Here is a 20,930-nt window from a genome sequence, read left to right on the forward strand (position 1 = left end):
AAAGAAACAAAAGCAAAAATGAACTATTGGGACTTCATCAAGATAAGAAGCTTTTGCACAGCAAAGGATACAGTCAACAAAACTAAAAGACAACCTACAGAATGGGAGAAGATATTTGCAAATGACGTATCAGATAAAGGGCTAGTTTCCAAGATCTATAAAGAACTTATTAAACTCAACACCAAAGAAACAAACAATCCAATCATGAAATGGGCAAAAGACATGAACAGAAATCTCACAGAGGAAGACATAGACGTGGCCAACATGCATATGAGAAAATGCTCTGCATCACTTGCCATCAGGGAAATACAAATCAAAACCACAATGAGATACCACCTCACACCAGTGAGAATGGGGCAAATTAACAAGGCAGGAAACAACAAATGTTGGAGAGGATGCGGAGAAAAGGGAACCCTCTTACACTGTTGGTGGGAATGTGAACTGGTGCAGCCACTCTGGAAAACTGTGTGGAGGTTCCTCAAAGAGTTAAAAATATACCTGCCCTATGACCCAGCAATTGCACTGTTGGGGATTTACCCCAAAGATACAGATGCAATGAACTGCCGGGACACCTGCACCCCGATGTTTATAGCGGCAATGGCCACAATAGCCAAACTGTGGAAGAAGCCTCGGTGTCCATCGAAAGATGAATGGATAAAGAAGATGTGGTTTATGTATACAATGGAATATTACTCAGCTATTAGAAATGACAAATACCCACCATTTGCTTCAACATGTATGGAACTGGAGGGTATTATGCTGAGTGAAGTAAGTCAGTCGGAGAAGGACAAACATTATATGTTCTCATTCATGTGGGGAATATAAATAATAGTGAAAGGGAATATAAGGGAAGGGAGAAGAAATGTGTGGGAAATATCAAAAAGGGAGACATAACGTAAAGACTGCTAACTCTGGGAAACGAACTAGGGGTGGTAGAAGGGGAGGAGGGCGGGGGGTGGGAGTGATTGGGTGATGGGCACTGGGGGTTATTCTGTATGTTGGTAAATTGAACACCAATTAAAAAAAAAAAGAAAACGAAGACCTAAAGAAATGTTAAATATATATGAACATTTTTATATTAGGAGGATTGAGGAGTGGAAAGTCATGGGAAAAGATGATAGGATAAAGGGTATGAGGAAAGTGTAGTAAACTGAGGGAAACTTAGCAAGGCTTATTCATTCAGATTCCTCCAAGTCCCTTTATCTTCAGAGAAAGAATGCTCCTTTCCTCCAGGCATAGGGAAGGTACCTCTCACATAAGGGTTTTATGACTTGCTTAGGGGAAGATCAGAAAGTCCTTCCTATATATGCCATTTCTCAAATTCCTTCAACTTGAAACATCCAGGGTACTAATTGCCATATTTTGGGGTAGCATGACTTGGACCTAATCGGCCTCTTTTCACCTTTTCACACTTTCCATATTATCATTCTCATATTAGATTAATATAAATTTTTCTATCTTGTAGCAAAACCAGTAAAGGAAATTTAAAAGATTAAAATTAAACTAGAATATCATTCTAGCATAATTTCTTTTTTTTTTTTTTCTAGCATAATTTCTTACATGCTGTTAAAGTCAGAAAGAAAATACAGGACAGTTTTTAAACCAAGATTATCAAATCAGTCTAATTTGTACAAAAAGTCATCATAATAAAAATAGAATGTGGACTTTTTTCAAATACAATTTGTAAACTTCTGTACTTACAATAAACCAAATTCTTAAATAGTGTTTGAAAGTTCTGAATGTTCTTTTATCTTTCTTATAATCCAGTAACCAAGACAATTAGTTTAACTCTCAATTAAAACTTTTTTTCTGCAGGATGCCAGGGTGGCTCAGTGGTTGAGTGTCTGCCTTTGACTCAGGGCATGAACCTGGAGTCCCAGGATCAAGTCCCACATCAGGCTTCCTATGTGGAGCCTGCTTCTCCCTCTGCCTATGTCTCTGCCTCTCTATGTGTCTTTCATTCTTTCATGAATGAATAAATAAAATTGTAAAAAAAAAAAAGAAAGAAAAAAGAAAAGAAAACCTTTTTCCCAGACTTTAATCAAAAGCTATATAGAATAAAGAACATGCTCCATTAGAGTTTATAATCTGACTTTTCTCCCCTCTCTTTGTGTTAGATCTGTTTATCTGGACTTTGAGTGTTCTTTTGTTTTGTTTTTTTAATCTGAGTATTCCTAAATTGTGTTCATAATGACTAGAATTGGTTTTTGATCAATTAATTAATTATGTTTTTTAGAAAAGGGAGAAAGAAAAGTAGGAATGTATGAGGGAGCTGCTTGCAAGGTATATGAAAAGAGTTAGTGACCACTATAAAAGTCTGATTATTTTCCCTTTACAAAGAGGGAAAAAGTCTTAGATGCAGACTAAGCATTTCAAACCCATTTCAAAAGATAAAAAAGGACAGTTGTTATAACTAATCTTAGGACCTTTCATAATTCAATCAAGACCATAGGAATGGGGCACCTGGGTGGCTCAGTGATTAAGCATCTGCCTTTGGCTCAGGTCATGATCCAGGCATCCTGGGATTGAGTCCCACATCAGGCTCCCCACAGGGAGCCTGCTTCTCCCTCTGCCTATGTCTCTGCCTCTCTCTGTGTGTCTCCCATGAATAAATAAATAAAATCTTAAAAAAAAAAATAGGATTAAATCTCTGAAGAATAGAAACGAAGAAGGATGTTTCTTAAAATAAGGTAAGTGATTTCTCTTTTAGAAAGGAGAGAGACAACCTAGTAAGGGTTGAACAAAACAATTTTAAATTTTTTACATTTTTATTTAAGCTTCATTTTGAAGCTTGGCATAACAATAAAAATACTAATCATTGAATATACATAATTGTATTCCCCTTTGTTCTCAATGTGCTTTTAAGTAGATAAATGTGGTCATGTCTTATGTACTCCAAAATGACCACTGGAATTCCAGATTGTTCTTGATGAATTATGCTTTTTATTTATTTATTTATTTTTAAGTAGACTCCACACCCAGTGGAGGGCTCACATTCGTGATGGTGAGATCAAGACATCCAAAAGCAAGAGTCAGACACTGAACACTGAATTGACTGAGCCACCAAAGCACCTTGAATTTATGCTTTTTAGAAAGATAAATGCAAGAAAAATAAAACAAGCCAGAGTTATGCCAAGAGGTGGCACAAGTTTATTATTAGATGAACCCAGGAATTCATTAGCTAAAATCAGCCAAATGGGAAAATACTGCTTATATGTTATGTTTAAAGTCCTTAGCACTAAGGTTGAATCCCTAATAGCTAACCCTAAAGATTAGCAGGAATGGGTAGAGATCTCTTCCAAAGCCAATTTCTCACACATAAAGAAAAATTCTTACAGACACACAACAATGTAGCCAAAAAAGCTACATCTTTTTTGCTGACAAATAAAATGATTAGCATCAAATGAATGTTTTAGCACCTTCACAAGGAAAACAATTGAAACAAATTTGATCAGATAACCAAATAGTCATTGGAACCTTATTCTTACAAAAAACAAAATAAATATCAGCTAGTTTTGGGAGCTCAACAAAAAAAGAATTAGACCTTAAGTAAGCGCTGGATTTACAGGCAAAGAATCTCCAGAGCAAAGAGGCTTAAGAGACCTTCATGAAGTGCAATGTAACCAACATGAGAATACTGTTAGCAAGAGGTCTTGCCTAAGTTTTGGTGAGACCCCATGACTATGAAAAGTCTTAATACAATGACCACCAGGGAAACCTATTGATCATGCAAAGCAGTATATATTAAAGTTTCTGAGCAAGAGAGAGCATCACTGTGGCACATTCCCAGTAGTGTCCCAAAAGGAAGAAATTACAGAAGGATAGTTACAGGATTCTGAGAACTGAGGTTGGTCATGAGAACTGGGAGTGATTTTAAGGTAGCAGTTAATAAGTAAGGTCTAGGCAGAGACTAATCAGATTTACAAAATAGATGAGTTGCTGAAACACTCTTATCTTTGGAGCACATGAGTCCATGTGGAGTTATCATGGTCTCAATTTGTCCATGGCATTGGAACATATAAGTCTAAACAAGTTTGTATTAAGGCAAAACTTTTTTAATGATTTTATTTATTTATTCACAAGAGACACAAAGAGAGAGAAGGGCAGAGACACAGGCAGAGGGAGAAGCTGGCTCCATGCAGGGAGCTCGACGTGGGACTTGTTCTGGGGTCTCCAGGATCAGGCCCTGGGTTGAAGGCAGTGCTAAACCGCTGAGCCACGCAGGCTGCCCTGTATTAAGGCAATTTGACTTTAAGATAGTTGTTTGAGTTACATGTCATGATTTCATAGTTTATCTATTATGCAAGTAGTAGTTTTGCAAATTGATGTTTCTGTTTTATTTCTCAGAAGGAAAGAGTTTGTAGGTGTGATAGCCAATTACAAGGATTTGCAAACATTGAGACATGCTGAATGTCTGCAATGGAGGAGAGGCTGTGGTAAGATAGTGATTGAAAACATAGGGTCAAGGAAGAGATACATTAGGATGTTCTTAAGGATTGTGATCTTTGGGAAGATAGTGGACTAGAAAGGGAAATTAAAAGAATCAAAAGTTAAATTTGTGAAAGCTGGAAAGACAGTGGCACCATTGATAAGAACAGAAACAAGAAATTGAAATTTAATACATGATACACAGGAAAGTAATAAGGTATGGAGATAATGAGTTATGTGTTATTTTATTTTGTATTTTTCTTTCTTTTGTATTTTAACTGTGACAAGTTTCAGGCATCATTTCAAAGATGACCAGAAGTATATGATACCAGAAAATACAATTAAGTTTTAAAAGGAAATATTGTGAATCTATCCTATATTCGGACTTATACTCCCATTCAATTGTTTATTTGCTTTGAAGATATTTAAAATGCATTGTAAATCCCACACCTTCATTTAACCAGATATTATTTAGTTATGTCAATTTTACAGATAAATAACCAGTTGTCCAATGATCTTTAACTGTTCTGTTAATTCTAGAACTGTTTGCAGCAAAATAACAGAAAGGAACTTGTGAATGGCAAAGAAAACACCTTAGTAACAGGGACTATTATTTAGTTGGTGGTACCCTTTTGTGAAAAAAAATTATATAACCACACAGTTTTCTTTCTGAAGCAACTTGTCTAATTAATGGAGTTCAAGAGCTGTAAGCCTTGGCCTTTATAAAATTATAGTGACTTCAATAACTGTGTGTTAATTAAGATCAGAAAATTAATCTATATCACCACTGCAATAGCAATTTTCTAAGCTCTGCCAGTGACTAAGGATGAAAGTGAGTTGCAATGTCACATGGCATCTGATTAAGTTAAATTAATGCAATATTTGAAAGGAAGACTCTCAGTGACACTGATTAAGATTATTTTAAGGGGACAGTTGGTTGCAAAACTACTATTTTTCCAATGTAAAGCCAAAGGGCCTGCCACTCATTGGTATCACCAATGAATCGGAAGGAAGATTGAAGGGGCTAGCAGTTATTGTTTGGGAGAACTGAGATATGAAGCCTTGGGTATTAGTCATATTAACAGTCTAAGTATTTGAAAGGTGCAGGCTTGCCTTCAACATCCTAAGATAATTTTCCAGATTTCCTCACTTCCAATATGTACTTTTTTTTTCATTTTATATTTCTGAAATCAAAATCCATCTTGAAATTGATGTATAAATTAAAGTTGTATGTTGGTGTATCTGCATGTGTTAAGGACCCCTACCTCTTAAGTATTTTATAATCTAATCTAAATCTGCATTCACACCATAGACTATAATTCCATCTATTATAGCATCTAGGAGTAAAATATGAGAGCAATTGGTAAAACAAGTGCTTTTTAGGAAGAGAATCATATTTATTATATATTTACCCATATTAACTAAGTGTTCATTACCTCAGTCAATCCTAACAACTACTTTTCAAGGTAGTTACTATTACTATATGTTATAAATGAAAACATTAGGGGTAATGTGTTTGGGTAACTTGAATTTGAATCTTGTCTGAATCCCAAGCTGTTCCTACTATATACCACACTGCCTCACTGGAGCATCCTAACATAGAATAAGCTTCTAATAATTTTTTTCATAGACACATAATGATAGATATTAAATCTCTAAAGAGTGACTCAATTCAGAGTCATAGAATAATTGTGCATATATCTAGTTAAGTATTACTTGTTTAAATTTGCTAATAAAGAGACAAGACGCCTGTCTCCCTCTTCTTCAAATAAGTTTGACTTCTTTGGTACTGTTGATCTCACTTCAGAAAAGAGATAAAAAAAAGCTTGAGACAAAATATAAACAATCCTTCTCTTCATTCTTGAGAATATCATGTCACATAATCTCTACCTCAGATGTTCTCACTGAAAGACAAACTGGAAAATATTATTGGAAGGGAAAAAGGAAGTTATTTTATTTAGTTTATCGTGGTGAACAACCACTGGGAAGGCCAATCTACAGAGCATTATTGTCAAATTGTATCCAAAGCAGGTATGATATTTGGCCTGCTGTTTAGTCACCATTTAAATTTCTGCATGCTTTTTAATTCTGGAAGAACATTTTTTTCAATCTCCTGTACTCTCAATATTTATTCAGAGATCTCTTGGGCATGTATCTTTTATGTTCCAGATATTGTTGTAGGTGTTAGATAAGGTAAACTCTGCTTACTAGATCTATTTCTTTTCCATTAACCATAGTCAATATTATCCTAAGAGAATAATTTGTGGTGGTTTTTTTGGCTTTGTAGCTGCTAAATCCTGAAGATGACCTCTTACCAGGAAAGATTCGAGACAGCAATCGTTCAACCCTCTTAGCAACAATTCAGGAACATGGTTACCCCACAATCAACTTGGGAATTGTGGGAGACAAGTAAGTATTGGATTTTATTTGGAAGTTGTTATTGTACACATATGAATTTTGGGAGTACTAACTAGGTAGAACTGTTGCTAAAGAGACAAAAAATTAATACCATAATTTTCACTCATCTCATTCTCCAGAAGCCAAAGAATTAATGAACACGTCTATGTCCTTTCGGGATAGATATTGTCTATTACAATAGGAGAAATATTTTTGCTCTCCTATGAGTATGTTAAGTTTACAAGGATCTTTTTTGTTTGCATTGGCTTTATTCTAATGGAATTAATGGTGATGGTATTATTCCTGTTTACACTCACTTATCTCAAGAAAGGCAGGAAAGATATGAATAAGAAGATAAAGAATGTTAAAATTAACACTAACTGCTCCTTTGCAATTTAAGTACAATTGTTTCCTAAGACTTTTATATTGATTTTTTGGTATCTTATGTAACCCAAGTTACTCTAGGCTTCACCCACTTATAAGTACAAAGGGAGGCACATTGCCTAGAATTGCCCATATCTAAGAGCATGTTACTCTATATTCTAAATTAATTCAGCCCTCTGCTAAATTCCCCAAGGATTTCTATGAACGTCCAGCAGGGTTTTTACATGTGATCAAAAGCAAGTCTTCTCTTTCAGAGCATCCCACTACCATGTGGCACTACTCAGCCCTCTCTCACCAGGATTTCCAGTTCACAAGAGGCATGCCTGCTTTTAGTAATCCTCAAAGGTCAGCCTGGTGGCGACAGAGCTAGGAGACAAATCTGAGTGAAGCATGATGTATCTGCTGCCCATAATTGCCCCTTTCCTTTATCACTTTGTATCACTTAGTTACTTTGTAACTAAGTAAAGCTCAGTCTGTCTGAATCCTTCTTCCCCAGAGAAAGGTAGGAATTTTCCAGCAAATGTGCTTTTGAAGGGGCTCTGCCTTACTTACCATTTCACAAGATCTGCTCTGACACCTATACCCCAGCTTAAGCTCAACCTAGACACAAACCTAATGCAAACCTTGGACACAGCATCCTACCAATAACATGAAAAGGAGTAGCTTTTATGTTCTTTCACTTTTTAAAGTTCTCTTCTTTCCTCCTGTTTTTTTTTTTTTTCTTTCTCGAGGATATTGAAATAGAGGCTATTTAGACATATTTTCAAATGTCATTACTTTTTAAATCTTCACCATTTGTATTTACTTGGATGCTTAGTTCTAGAGAAGGTCATAGCTAAGTAGCCAGCCAACTTAGAACCCATGCTGGTGAAGACAGTGTCACAGGTTACTTAGTATCACCCTGACCCAGGTTCCCTAGTCCTTAGAAGGGAATAGAAAAAACCCACTGGGAAAAAAAAGGGGGGGGGGGGCGGTGGAGTGGTTATTTGAATTTGGGCCTGACCAATAACCTGTCCTTTCATATAAACCTAAAAGTTATCCTGATGTAGATACACCTTTAAAGAGGACAAAAATTGACTTCCCAAAAGAGATAAGAGGAACCCAAGAGTTCCAAAAGCACAGAGCAGGTCCTGAAATTCTAGAGGACAACTCACCAGATCGTTTAGGATTTGTTTCCCATCCACAACTGCCTCTGGCCCTGCCTTCAAGTGCATTAATGAACTCTAAGAAATATTATAAGGTAAAAGAAGCTTGTTTGTTTGGGGGTTTTTTTGTTTTTTTTTCATCTTTTGCCTTAAGCTGTTCTGGACTATAATTCTGTCCACTCCTCCAATTTTTGTACTTTTGTATTTAAAAAAATGCTTATTGATATACTCTATATGCTATCAGTACACCATTGAAAGCCTCATGTTGATATGCTAATAATTTTAGTTGTCTGGGGCCCAAACTGTTGATTTATGAGAGACATTTACTAATAATTAATATCGATATTACATATAACTCCAAAATGTACTTTGAAAACAGCATATAAAGAACAATAAAATAATAAGCAAGATATAGGCAATTGTGAGAATATGCAAATCTCTAGTGTATATCCTTTTCTCCGATGGAAATATCGTCCATAAAACTGAACAATTTTTAAAAATACAACAGTGCAAATCTAGACTCTCTCAGTCTTAGAGTGCTATATTGAAGAGGCCCGAGTAAATGGTTTAGAATGCAGAGGTGGAATGTGGGTGGAAAGATTTTATAACTGTTCTAATGGAAATCTATGCTGGGAGTTTAGCAAAGAGAACAAGGTAGGTACATTTAATCTCAGCCTGTTGATACTCTGTGAAGGTTGCCTCCCTCTTCATTCTTCTCATTCCTATGTAGCCTTTTGCTAATGAAAGCAAATGTTATACAGAAGCCTCTCTGTGAAGCTCTCCAGGGAAACAAGAGGGTCATGGGAGAAACTACACTTTGTGTAAAGCAGGAAGAGAAATAGCTCAAGAATGTCAGCAAGCCCAGAACCCCTGCTCAGCTATGACAGATAAAAGTAGGAAGTAAGAGCTCTATTCTTATATTTAAAAAAAGGCTGGTGTCAAGTTTTCAATTCTATGATTCTACTTCTCCACTCTTATTCTTATCACCAACCATAACTTTAATAATAAATGTTAAAATTGAAGATTAAGACTCTATAACTTACTTGGATTAAATTGGGCTAAATTTTGCCTTTGCTTATTGTACATTTTATTTAAAACTAGAGTATAGTGAAGATTATAGATAGGGTGTTCAAATACCTGAGAATTAACAACTGTATTTTAAAAGTATTCATGTATAAATATTTTATGTACATTAAGATATATTTCATAAGACATAGTTTCTCACAACATGTGGAACACAATACTGTTGGGGTTCCTGGTAGTTTTTTTTTAAAAAAGACAAATTTTGAAACTCAGAGATATTAAATAACTTGCCTAGCATTATACAAGTTAGTGGCAGAGGTGAAATGGAATTAACTCTTGAAATTAACAATCTACAATTCTTAGCTATCATTATGAGGACAAGATAATAACTATAAATATGTCAGAAGAGAATCATCACTATGTGCTAGAGTGATTAGGTTTAGTGGTTAGGTACACTGTTAGCTAAAACATGAAGAATGAATAGAATTTGTATAGTTAGAAAAAGAAAGTGTGTTAATTGAATAGGAAATGAGGAATGAACAAAAACTAGAGGAATAAAATGGAGTAGAGAAGTAGAAATAAACAGCTACTCGGGTCAGGCCAGACTGATTAGAGCAGGAGGTTCAGGAAGAAGGATAATAGAGGTCAATTTGGTAGAAATTTAAGGCCAGATTTTGAAAGGCTTTGTAATCCAAGCAGACCCAACTCACTTAATTTTAAACTTTTTTTAAAAGCAGAATTGACATAACCAGTATTTAGAAAGATAATTTAAACAAGGTATATCACATGGGCTAAAGTTGAAGATGGACTAGAAATAAGAAAAATATAATTTGTTTATTAATTGTTTAGTTGGGAAGTATGTGTTATGTACCTATGAGAATCACCTGAAGATCTTATTTAAAATGCTGAGTCTGATTTAACAAAAGTGAGGTGGGCCAAGATTTTGCATTTCTAACAAACTCCCAAGGATACCAAGCTGCTAGTCCATGGATCACAGAAAATAATAAGGATTTTGTCAATCTAATCATTCATCTACTATGGATTTTAACACGAAGGCTATTGAAGATACAAAGCAGAAGCAGACATTAGATCATGCCTTTGCAATTATATGTGCTAAAATGTACCAGAAATTATAGACTAGTAATAAAAATGTTTTGGAAAGTTCCAGAGTTTAAACTCACATGTGGGAGTAGAGTTTTTTAAAAAGAGATTAAGTCAAAAGACATTGTAAAGGCTATTACACAGAACAGAAGAGTGTCAATGTTGATTTCTCTTCATCTGGATCACAAAACCTCATCAAAAGGATATGTGACTATAAACACAAATAAAATACCTACAAAATCCACTATTAGGTCTCTCTACTACAATTTTACATCCCTCTCTAGCAATACATGATTTCCATTTCTTCAAGCTCCATTTGTAGTCTATCCTTTCTTGGTTTTTGTACTCTTCTTCCTGTGCTCCTTCCCTAAATTTGGGGTCCCTGTGGCTCACTCTTGGCTTTGTGTCCTTCTAATTCCTTATGCTAATGACTCCCAAATCTTATCTCTGTTTTGAGCTCGTGCCTAGATCAACCTCCTTACTAAGTGCATTTTCTTTTAAGTTCAATAGATGCTGCAAACTCAACTTGTCCAAAACTAAGTTCACCACGCCCCATCTCTCTCACTACCCCTCCCCACTACCTCCCTGTTCCGTTTCCTTTCATTCTTTTGTCTCAGTGACTGCCACAAGCCAGTCACCCAATCCAGAAGAAACCTGAACAAGAGTCATCACAGCCCCTCTCTTTCACTCACCCTATACTTGAGTCATATAGACGTTCCCTCCTTAGTGTTTCTCCTCTACATTCCCATATCTTCATTCCTACCATCCTGGTTTATTTCAGGGTTCCATTTACTTTTGCCTAGACATATGACACTAGTATCTTAACTGGTATCCATGCCGCAAGTCTTATTCCCCTCTAACTCACCCTCTATTCCGCTACCTTTCTAAAGTGCATATTCTGTACCTGTGGGAGAATTGAGATTATATTATATATGGATAATCAGACTCTAATAATTCAACAAAGTTTTACAAGGAATTATGCTCTGTCAGGCATTGTACCAGTCTTTGATACTACAGAGATTAAAAAGACAGTTATGAGTACGAGGAAAGTTTTCAATTCTGATCCAATCCTTCTCCATCCTCCCTAGCCAATCTCTAGTCTCCTTACCGCAAACATGTCAGTCTTTACTGAGTACCCATTACATATGTATATATATATACATATATACACGTATATACGTATTACATATTACCCATTACATATATAGATATATATATTACATATTATCCTATATATATTAACCAATATATGTATTACATATTTATTATATTTGTAATATATACACATATATACATATATGTATTATATATTACATACATACATATTACCCATTACATATATGTGTGTGTGTGTGTATATATATCACTAAGTACATTCTTTCATGTATGTATCCTATTTAAGTCTCTTGAAATACAGAGCTGGCTATCCCCATTTTGGAGATAATAATACTGAAGCTTAAAAAAATCAACCCATTCAAAGTCATACAGCTAGTAAAGGCAGAGTAAGTTCAACCCAGGCCTGTCTTAACTTCAAGGTCCCTTCTTTTGCTCTACCATCCTATTACCCTTTTAACTGGAGTTATCATCCACATTTCATTAATATTAAGGTTAAACTAAATACGCTGCCTCCATTTATAATAAATAAAACCCCTTAGTAAATAGTAGCTATGAACATTTCAAAAGCCAGAGAGGAAAATTTAGTTTAAATTGTGAATTACATATTGACTCTGTAATTATAAATGAGCTATAAGGACTTGAATGACAAAATCCAAATCTTTAGGTGATACATAGATTTTAGACATGGGAAAAATGGCAGGAGGATTTATTATGGTCTTCCTTTTATAATCTTTTCCTTTACCTTTCTTCCCACAGCTGCTGGGGCTGCTTTTGCAGCATTTATTACTTTTGGGTAATTAGTTATACCAAGTTCACCATATCTTCTACAGGAGTGGGAGGATGAAGGAGAGAGGAAAATATGGGAAGAGAGCCTGCACACAATGTGAATATATGACAATTTGGTAGTCAGGCCTATATTACTCAACTTATGAATGACTTAGATTCACAAATGGTCACCCCTATTATTACCTTTTCCTACTCACCATATAAAGCTCCTCCGTCACTACCTTAAGAGAAGGGAAGGGGAAAAAAGCATTTTGAGAAGTGAAAGGGTGAAAGGCATGGAAGCACGAGAATAGTTTAGTGGTACAATTAATCTCCTTGTTCCCCAACCCTAAAGATACAGCCTATTGAGGAGACATGTTTTATTAAGCCCAGATAACCCATACACTAGCTAAATGTGTTCTATTCACTTTGCTGTATTTTCCAATAATCTAATATTTAAAGATCCAACTGTGTTAAAGAGCATTTTACCTGAGAAGGAGTTGTTTGCATATTAATGTACATGAGTTTAAACCAGACATCCAACATCTGGGTAAATCCACTGTCCTGAATGAACAGAAGCGAATCACTTAGAACTTGAAGTTCTTTGGCAGAGGGCAAACTCTTAACTAAGCATGACCACATCAGATTCTTAGCATAGCAAGATACTGGGGGTCTAGCAAGAAGTACATTTGACAGCAGGAAAAGACTAAAGAAAGGTAGGTAGGAAGATTTCATAAGAAAATGCTTTACAGTATTCTTTCTTCAGTCTTCCATCTTGCTTCCATAATTTAGGCTAGTACTAAAGAGTAAGTCAGCAATATACTAATAACATTATGAGCTAAATTAAGGTTGGTTTGTTTACCCTCGAATCATACCCACCATCTATAGTACTTATAGATGTTTATTTAGAAATTTGTTCTAAGTTCCATACAACCAATTTTATGTAGAGACTCTGGGAACATAACCTGTGAGTTACAAATCAGCTGTGCAAAAAAGACTTACCTGAAGTTGTCAGCTTTGTACTGACTACGTGGTATCTTTTAATACTGTTTACAGAGTAATTCATGGTAAGACTTTGAAAGATTTTAGATTGGAGAAAACATAATCATCTTCTATTCCTGGCCCAGTTCTGTTATGCACTTGGGCCATTGTTCTAAATGTTCTAGTGTACATTTTTAATTTAACTTTTTAATCTTAGAACAAATGAATGTTTAACGAAGAAAATTTAGAGAATATAAGTTCACCAAAAAAGGCAAAGAAAGGAAATTAATACCTGATCCCATTACCCAGTATTACTCTTCTTCCATTCTTCAATTGTCTGTGTGTACAGTTCATATGTGTGGGAGTATACGAAAACAGAGGAATCATAGTCTTATTTTAACTTTTCTTTTTCACTCAGTGTGTCATAGATATCTGTCTATATTATTACATAGTCCTCTGCAATATCATTTAAATGCCTATATATTATTCTCAGTATAAAGTTTAATGTTATTTATTTATACAGTCCTTTGATGTCAGATATTAGGTTGTACCTAACCTTTCTTAATTATACAGTGAACACCTGTATAACTAAATCTTGGCATATACCCATAATTATTTGACGTATCTTTAAATTTTTATTTTATCCATTTTATGACCATTTGTTGAGTGTCTGACATATACAAAGCTATGTTGATAGCAGAGGTGAAGTGGTAAATAAAACAACTGCTGTCCTCAACTGTTGGTAGGCATGTAAAACAAGTTTTCAAACAAGTCGTATCCTCAGCAATTAGAACAGTGAGTGCCAGCACATGGTAGCTATTTAATAAATGTCAGGTGGTAACAGAAAAAGAGAGAAAACTGAGTCTGACCTGAATATGAAACTGGTCAAATCTAGAGATTTCTAATTGGCACAAATTGGTGTGAGTTTATAGGGATACACTCCTTCTAAGCACCATCCTATTTCTACCTTGAATATGGAATAGTAGATGCCCCAGTATTCCTTTCTCCATGGCTGGTTAAATAACCTGTAAGTCTCCTTTTGTCTTCCTAGGCAACATGAGCTACTACTGTTTCCGTAATATGGGGAGGAGTCTATAGTAAATGAGGAAGTTTGAATAGGTAAATGAGTAGAGTATACTCTAAGTTCCAGCCAAGATAATCATGGCCAGACTTGGTTAAAATAGTCATGATTTGAGCACATAGCTTCTTCTCTATTTTTCTCTTTTTTTTTCCCTTTGCCCTTTCCTCTCTTTCCTGATAAAATTTCTTAGAGAAATTGCTATTTTTGTTATTTAAACAGGGAGGAAAAAGGATTTGTTTCTATTAAGTCAAGGTTGTTTTCTTTCCTACCAGCCCATAAGCTCATTGAAGGCTAGGATGTTGAAGGTGTGTCTTGGTAACCTTTTATGCATGGTACTTAATAGGGATATATCTCCTAGATTAGATAGCCTTGCCATTTTTTTCTATACCACCCTCTTTCCATGGAACCTAGAAAATATACAACTGTCCAGAAGAATCTTATAGGGTCCCTTCACAGTGAGTCCAAAAACCTTAGCCATAGGAACAGACCAGAAAGTATGGCACTAACAACAGAATTGCATTAGTGACTGAGACACATCCCCCAAAAGGGCACAACTAAAGCTTTATGGCTGAGATAATTCGTTTTATATTTCTGAAGAAAAACATAAAATGGTAGAGGGAGTAGCATTTCAAATGGATTTATGAAGCCTCTAATTTAAAAAGTTGGGGAGCTGCTCCCTCAGGCTTAAATAAATGATGTTATATATTTACCTCTTAAGTATAATAGGCAGTAATCATGATCCAAATACACAGAATCCACTTAGGGAAGATTTCTTAAAATCTGCGCATTAATTGAATTTATATCATGTCTAAAACTGATTTTAACTATCGAGCTGTTTATATTTTTACATCAGTTTTAAAACAGCTTGGTAATGTAGCTTCCAACTGCTGACTTAGACCTTCTAGCCTTGCAAGGCCTGAAGGGCTGAGAAATTCCCATAATTATGGAAAGAGTTCCCCCTTCTGGAAAATTGCCATCACAGAGCCTGCCCCACTCAAATCATGCTGGGCTTGCTTGGCTGTGTCACAGATTGGTGTTTTGGATTTGAATTGCCTACTTCTGTTGCTGCCAATTTGTGAGGCTGCCTCTTCACATTAAAGCATGAAACAGAAAGGGAGTAAGCACTGAGATAGCAAACTGAATTCTATAAGACTGGCACATTTAAAAGGGGTTTATCAAGGTAGACTTCACAGTCTAGTGATTATTCGGGCAAAGCCCAGTGTTTTACATCTTCTAGTATGTGCACTAAACATATCCTAACATCTTAGTATTTACCTAATGTTCTAAAAGCAGAGATTTCTAACTGTCAGGGATCTAAATTTAGATCCAAATTTATTTAGTTCTTGTCATCTTTATAAACTGCCTTTCTTCTCTTATGAAATAAATACTTTGGCTCAAAATGTAAAGTTTTAATTTTTGAGTCAACTAATAGATTTATTTTCTGATAGATTTCTAAATAGATGTATATATTAAGAGAAGTCTCTCGTTTTCTATTGGCCAAGCAAAAATATTCTACTTCCCAAATGTGTTTGACAAGAGATTCTTCCCACTCTCAGGAATAGACATTCTTGGTGGCTTGCCTTTCTCACCCTTAAGAGTTATTACAGTTAATGTTACTCATTCTTCTTAAAATGACCTCTAGGTATTACTGTACTTTTAGAAATTGTTTTCCTACTTAGAAAGTAATCTCCTCCAGAAAGCCTTTCCTGATTTTCCCATGCCAATTCTGATCATTCTGCCCCACTCAACATTTATACATTTTACCTTTATATATATTTTCATTTTAATTAATGTATTTGAATTCAACCAGTAATACTAATTTCATTGCTTATTTCATTCATTTTCCTATATTTTTGTCATATATTTTCTGTACTAGCTTATAAACTTAAAGACAGGGACCATGCTTTCCTCTGTCTTTCCATGACTTTATAGTGCCTGAACACCCAGTGGAACCAAAGGACTATGTGATGGCTTAAATGTAGTATGGAGTTTAATTCAGTACATGAAATAGATGCGCAGAAAACACATGTAGTTGCGGAATGTATCCTTGACCTCTGATGAAATTAGTATATGACTGGTGTATGTCCAGAACTGGGGTTTTTGTTGTTTGTTGTTGTTGTTGTTGTTGTTGTCGTTGTGCTCTTGGTATGATCAACTGGCATTATTTCTTAATCTCCAAATCCTAGAATTTTTCTCACTTTCCCACTGTCATCTTCACTCATCTTAAAATGATACAGCTCACAGTTGGTGTAACAGATGAAACAGGAAACTAATTAGCAGCTGTTGTCCATCTGTGTGTTTATATTAAATATTTTAAAATAAAACTGCATTTGCATTCTGAATGCTGTGTCTGAAATCCATAAAATCTAAACTTGGGTAAAGGCTCTGTCTTGGTTTTGAATTTTATAGTAGACTGCCTGATAAAGGGAAAAAAATTATGTCAGAGTCAAGATTATAATAATTTAAGGCCAACACAAACTTTAAAAAACAAAAAAGTCTGAACTGAAGGTGGGCTCCCAAAGCCCTCTGAAATCTGAAAAGACGTTATAGTCAAAAGATATCATACCTTCTAGAATTATTCTACTTTCATGGAAATTGAAGTATATAAAGTATTGAGAAAGCTTCTCATGAATACTTCTCTTGCATTCTCTGAGATTTATTTTGAGATATGCTTTACCTTGCTCTTTTATCTACTTTCTGTTGAGTTTAGGCTTCTTTGATGTCCAATTAAATTACAGTTAAGTTAGAATTCCAGGGAAAGTATAGTTATTATTATTGGTAGCCATTTCCCAAGCTGAAAGTGAATGTCATAGCTTTGGGAGGAAAAGTGCCTGTTTTTGGTTTGGTTTGGTTTGGTTTGGTTTGATTAGGTTTTGGTTTTTTTACTCAAGTCAAATAGTCAAATGCTCCTAATGTTCAGAAAGTGAGAGAAAGAAAAGTCTGATCTGCAAGATGAGTATTATATTTCAGTGCTTGTAGTCAGTTTCTCCCTCTCTGCTTCAGTCTATATGTGAAAAGAAAATAACATTAATTTCAGTTATTTCCATAGGATTGCAGTATCTTAAAATTGAAAGGAACTTCTGATGTTAGCTAAATCCAGTCTTTCACACAGTGGAGGAATTAGAGAAATTTCTAACAGCTAGCCATCAGGTTTTTGTTTGATGCTTTTAGTGAGAAAGATCTTATTTGCATTATGAGGCAGCTCATTCTATTGTTGAATGGCTGTTGTGGTGAGGATGTTTTTGCATTACACTGAGCCAAAGTCTTTATCCCTGTTTCTTCCATCCATTAGCTCTAATTCTGCTCTCTGGACCAATACCAAGTAAATTTACTCCCTCTTCTATATGACAACCTTTCAAAGAAAGTACTATTTATGATTATATAAATGCTAAGTAGTATCTTCTCTTCCATCTACAGACAGTATTATTATATTACATTATAGTTGTAATAGTGGTACACACTCTATTCCCAAAGCTACTATAGATTGAGTTGAGGCCAGGGTTAATTCAGTTTATTTATTGAGTGCCTACGATGTGCAGGGATTTGGCAGGGCAATCAAGAAGCCTAGATAAAATGATACCTTGTCTTCTGAGAGAGCCATACATTATATCAAATTTACAAATTTGACTTTTATCACAATTTGTTGCCTCTCATTATCCTTTTTAGTTCTTTTAACTTAAATTCCACTTTGACATTAATATTCCAGTCCTGATTTTTTTTGCTTATTTACACTTGGCTGGTGTCTTTTTGCCCTATCAGTGTTTTTCAGTCTTTCATTTTTTAGTGTATCCTTTGTGAATGACATTCAAATGAAATTTGAGCTTTTTAAAAAAAAAAAAGCCTCAATTTTGCACCAGCCTTAAATTACTATAACACTGATCCTGATATAAAGTTTATTTTGCTGTACCATGAAGTTTGCTATAAATTATTCCCTTAATGTTTTTTCTTCCATCTTATTTTTGCAATGTATTCAATTTTGTTATTTCCTCCTTGTCCTTTTTCCTCTTGTTGGTTTGATCCAGGTACTATTTGTTTCCTTTTGCCCCCTTACTATTTTGGAAGAATTGCTATACTTTACCATTCTCCTTATACTTTCCTTCTAATTTCATATATTCATAATCAAATATACACTTCTCCACTATTCTTTCCACCTTATATTTTTTAAAAGATGTTAACTATATCCCTCCTCCAAGGCATTCCTATTTCCTCTATGTGTCCCTATACCAGTGAACTTTCACTTTCTCCATCTCCTCCAATCCCTAAGCTTCTAGATATTGCTGAGAAAATGCTTTGAATTCTAAACTACTATTAAGTTCTCTTTTACAGTGTGTTTCTACAACTTTGGGGAAATCCATTTTTAGTACATACATTGTAATTTCCCAGTTTATCTGATCATTGTTCATTTAGATTTAGCTGTATAGTTTTATACATGTGTTTGTAAATGTATTTCAAAAGTGCTTCCTCTCCTTTCCATCTTCCCCTATCTCCAGCAGATTCCCTGAGGGGCACAGAGCCGGACTAGGGGCTCAATTTCATGACTCTGAGATCATGACCTGAGCCAAAATAGGGTTGGATGTTTAATTGACTGAAGTATCCAGGTGCCCCCATTCCTTTGAGATATTTCTACCACTTAGTCTTTCAGGCCACTAATTGGGTTTGTATTAGGCACTATATTCACCTTCATCTGCTAAATTTTTAAACTTGAAAATCATGTTTTTCATAGAACATCCTTTTAATGGTATAAGCCTGTCTCCATTAGTGCTTTAACTGTTTGTTGTTATTGTTGCTGAAATTATTTATTTCCCCCAGCAGTTTCAGTCGAAGCTATCTTAAATTGTGCTTCTTCTTCCACCCTCCACCTGCTGGCTTCTTAGATTGCTGGTATTTTTCTTTGCCTGCTGAGAGTTCTATTTATTCTCAGCCCTCAGGAAGCTGCTAGGGTACTGTGGCCCTGATGTTAACATAGTTGTAGTGGAAAAAAGGATCACAAATGGTAAAAGGCACAGAAATCACAACTCATGAACTGGAACACACCAGCAGCAAGCTGCCAGTGTTCCATTAAAATACAAAAGAGAAAGAAAGAGAGAGAGAAAGGAAGGAAAGAATGATACCTTTGTGCTTAAAGTGGATTCCACTCACTTCAAGTGGTTCAAATCAGTGAATGTTAGAGCTAGAAAAAACATTTGTCCAAATGTTCTTATTATACAGATAAGGATAATGAGACCCCAAAAAGTGATGTTTGCTTTTCAGAGTCCTCTCAGTTAGCAGTAGAGACAAAACGGGTTCTAGACTTTGTGACATTCGGGGCTTCAAGTAACAGTTCTATTTTCTGTCACCTAGTCCTTAAATTTTTAACATTTTGTACTAAATCAGCTCTCTTGTAAAATGGTTTTATATAATATTGGTACTCTAAGAGAATGATGGGTAGGTACTTAATAATTTAAGTGAAAAGGGATAAAAGTGCTAGTAAATTAAGACTAATGCTAGTATTCAGTTATCTTTAAAGAAATGGTTAATCATTCAAATCTAATTAAAACTGTAATTGTTAATGAAGGAAGAATTATCTCTTTAAGATGTGCTGCTCTTTGAGAAAAGGGAAGCTACTGGCATCTAATCCAGCATCCCCTCAGAGGCAATGGTGAGAAGATAGTTCAAACTTGAAAAGTACAAAATGTCAAGTTTTTATGATTCCTATTTAGCACCCACCAAACAGATTTATATATTTAGATAAAAATGATAAACAGCTTTTATCTGAAAGCATCCTGTGTATAACAAAGTATCTTTCACTATGTGAATATTACAGTAGTTTCAAAGAATAGTAAAGTGAACAGGAGGTAACCTTGAACCTTTCACTACCTCTGTGAACCTCAGTGCCCTTTCTTGCCCTGCCTACCCCATAGAGTTGTGAAATTAACACATACCGGTGAAAGTGTATTGTTCTTTTAAAATGTATTCTTTTAAAGTGTATTGTTCTTTTAAAATTTACTTTTTAAAATAAAAGTAAAATGTCATTACTTTTATTTCTTAAATATCTAATGATCTAATATATACAAAGTAATGTAAAAAGATATGTAATATACATAAGGTCATATATAATAAAAGATCAGATCATAATGTTTTAGTTTTACTCTCCCATCTTTGAGAAGATTAGTATACCATGCTCTATTTAACAAAACTGAGAAAATCATGAATTCTGTAATATCCACAATTATAATCCTTGCTATCTATTCCTTTATCATTATTCAGAGTAATTGCTTTGTTTTATAAAGCAAACTTGTTTTATTTCTTTAAAGTAAACAAATGAGGGGAGAGGGAATATGAAGTAAATATGGGAAAATATTAGTGTTCATCAAATCTGAAAGATGTATACATGGCTGTTATACTATTCTGTTATGTTGGAAATATTTTTGTCATTTGAAATATAATATGAATCATAAAAAAGAGCAAATTTATGACTTGTAAATAAGCCCTAAAGTTATGTTTAATCAAAATCTTATTTAGTTTCCATC

General features: G+C 34.8%; 1 protein-coding gene and 1 long non-coding RNA gene across 20 annotated transcripts in view; one reads left to right on the forward strand and one right to left on the reverse strand.

Annotated features, from left to right (window-relative positions):
* Positions 1 to 20,930, forward strand: part of GPHN (gephyrin) — a 620,043-nt gene that overhangs the window by 560,025 nt on the left and 39,088 nt on the right. For all 14 annotated transcript variants that reach the window (XM_077909682.1, XM_077909670.1, XM_077909673.1 and 11 more), the window contains one exon: positions 6,716 to 6,837. In XM_077909682.1, coding sequence (XP_077765808.1) covers positions 6,716 to 6,837 — 122 coding nt within the window. The remainder of the gene's footprint in view (positions 1 to 6,715; positions 6,838 to 20,930) is intronic.
* LOC144320764 (uncharacterized) overlaps positions 1 to 20,930 on the reverse strand; it is a 141,942-nt gene that overhangs the window by 74,046 nt on the left and 46,966 nt on the right. The gene's annotated exons all lie outside the window — the stretch shown is intronic.

The sequence above is a fragment of the Canis aureus genome, chromosome 9 (assembly GCF_053574225.1).
Source record: "Canis aureus isolate CA01 chromosome 9, VMU_Caureus_v.1.0, whole genome shotgun sequence".
In the NCBI taxonomy this organism is placed as follows: Eukaryota; Metazoa; Chordata; class Mammalia; order Carnivora; family Canidae; genus Canis; species Canis aureus.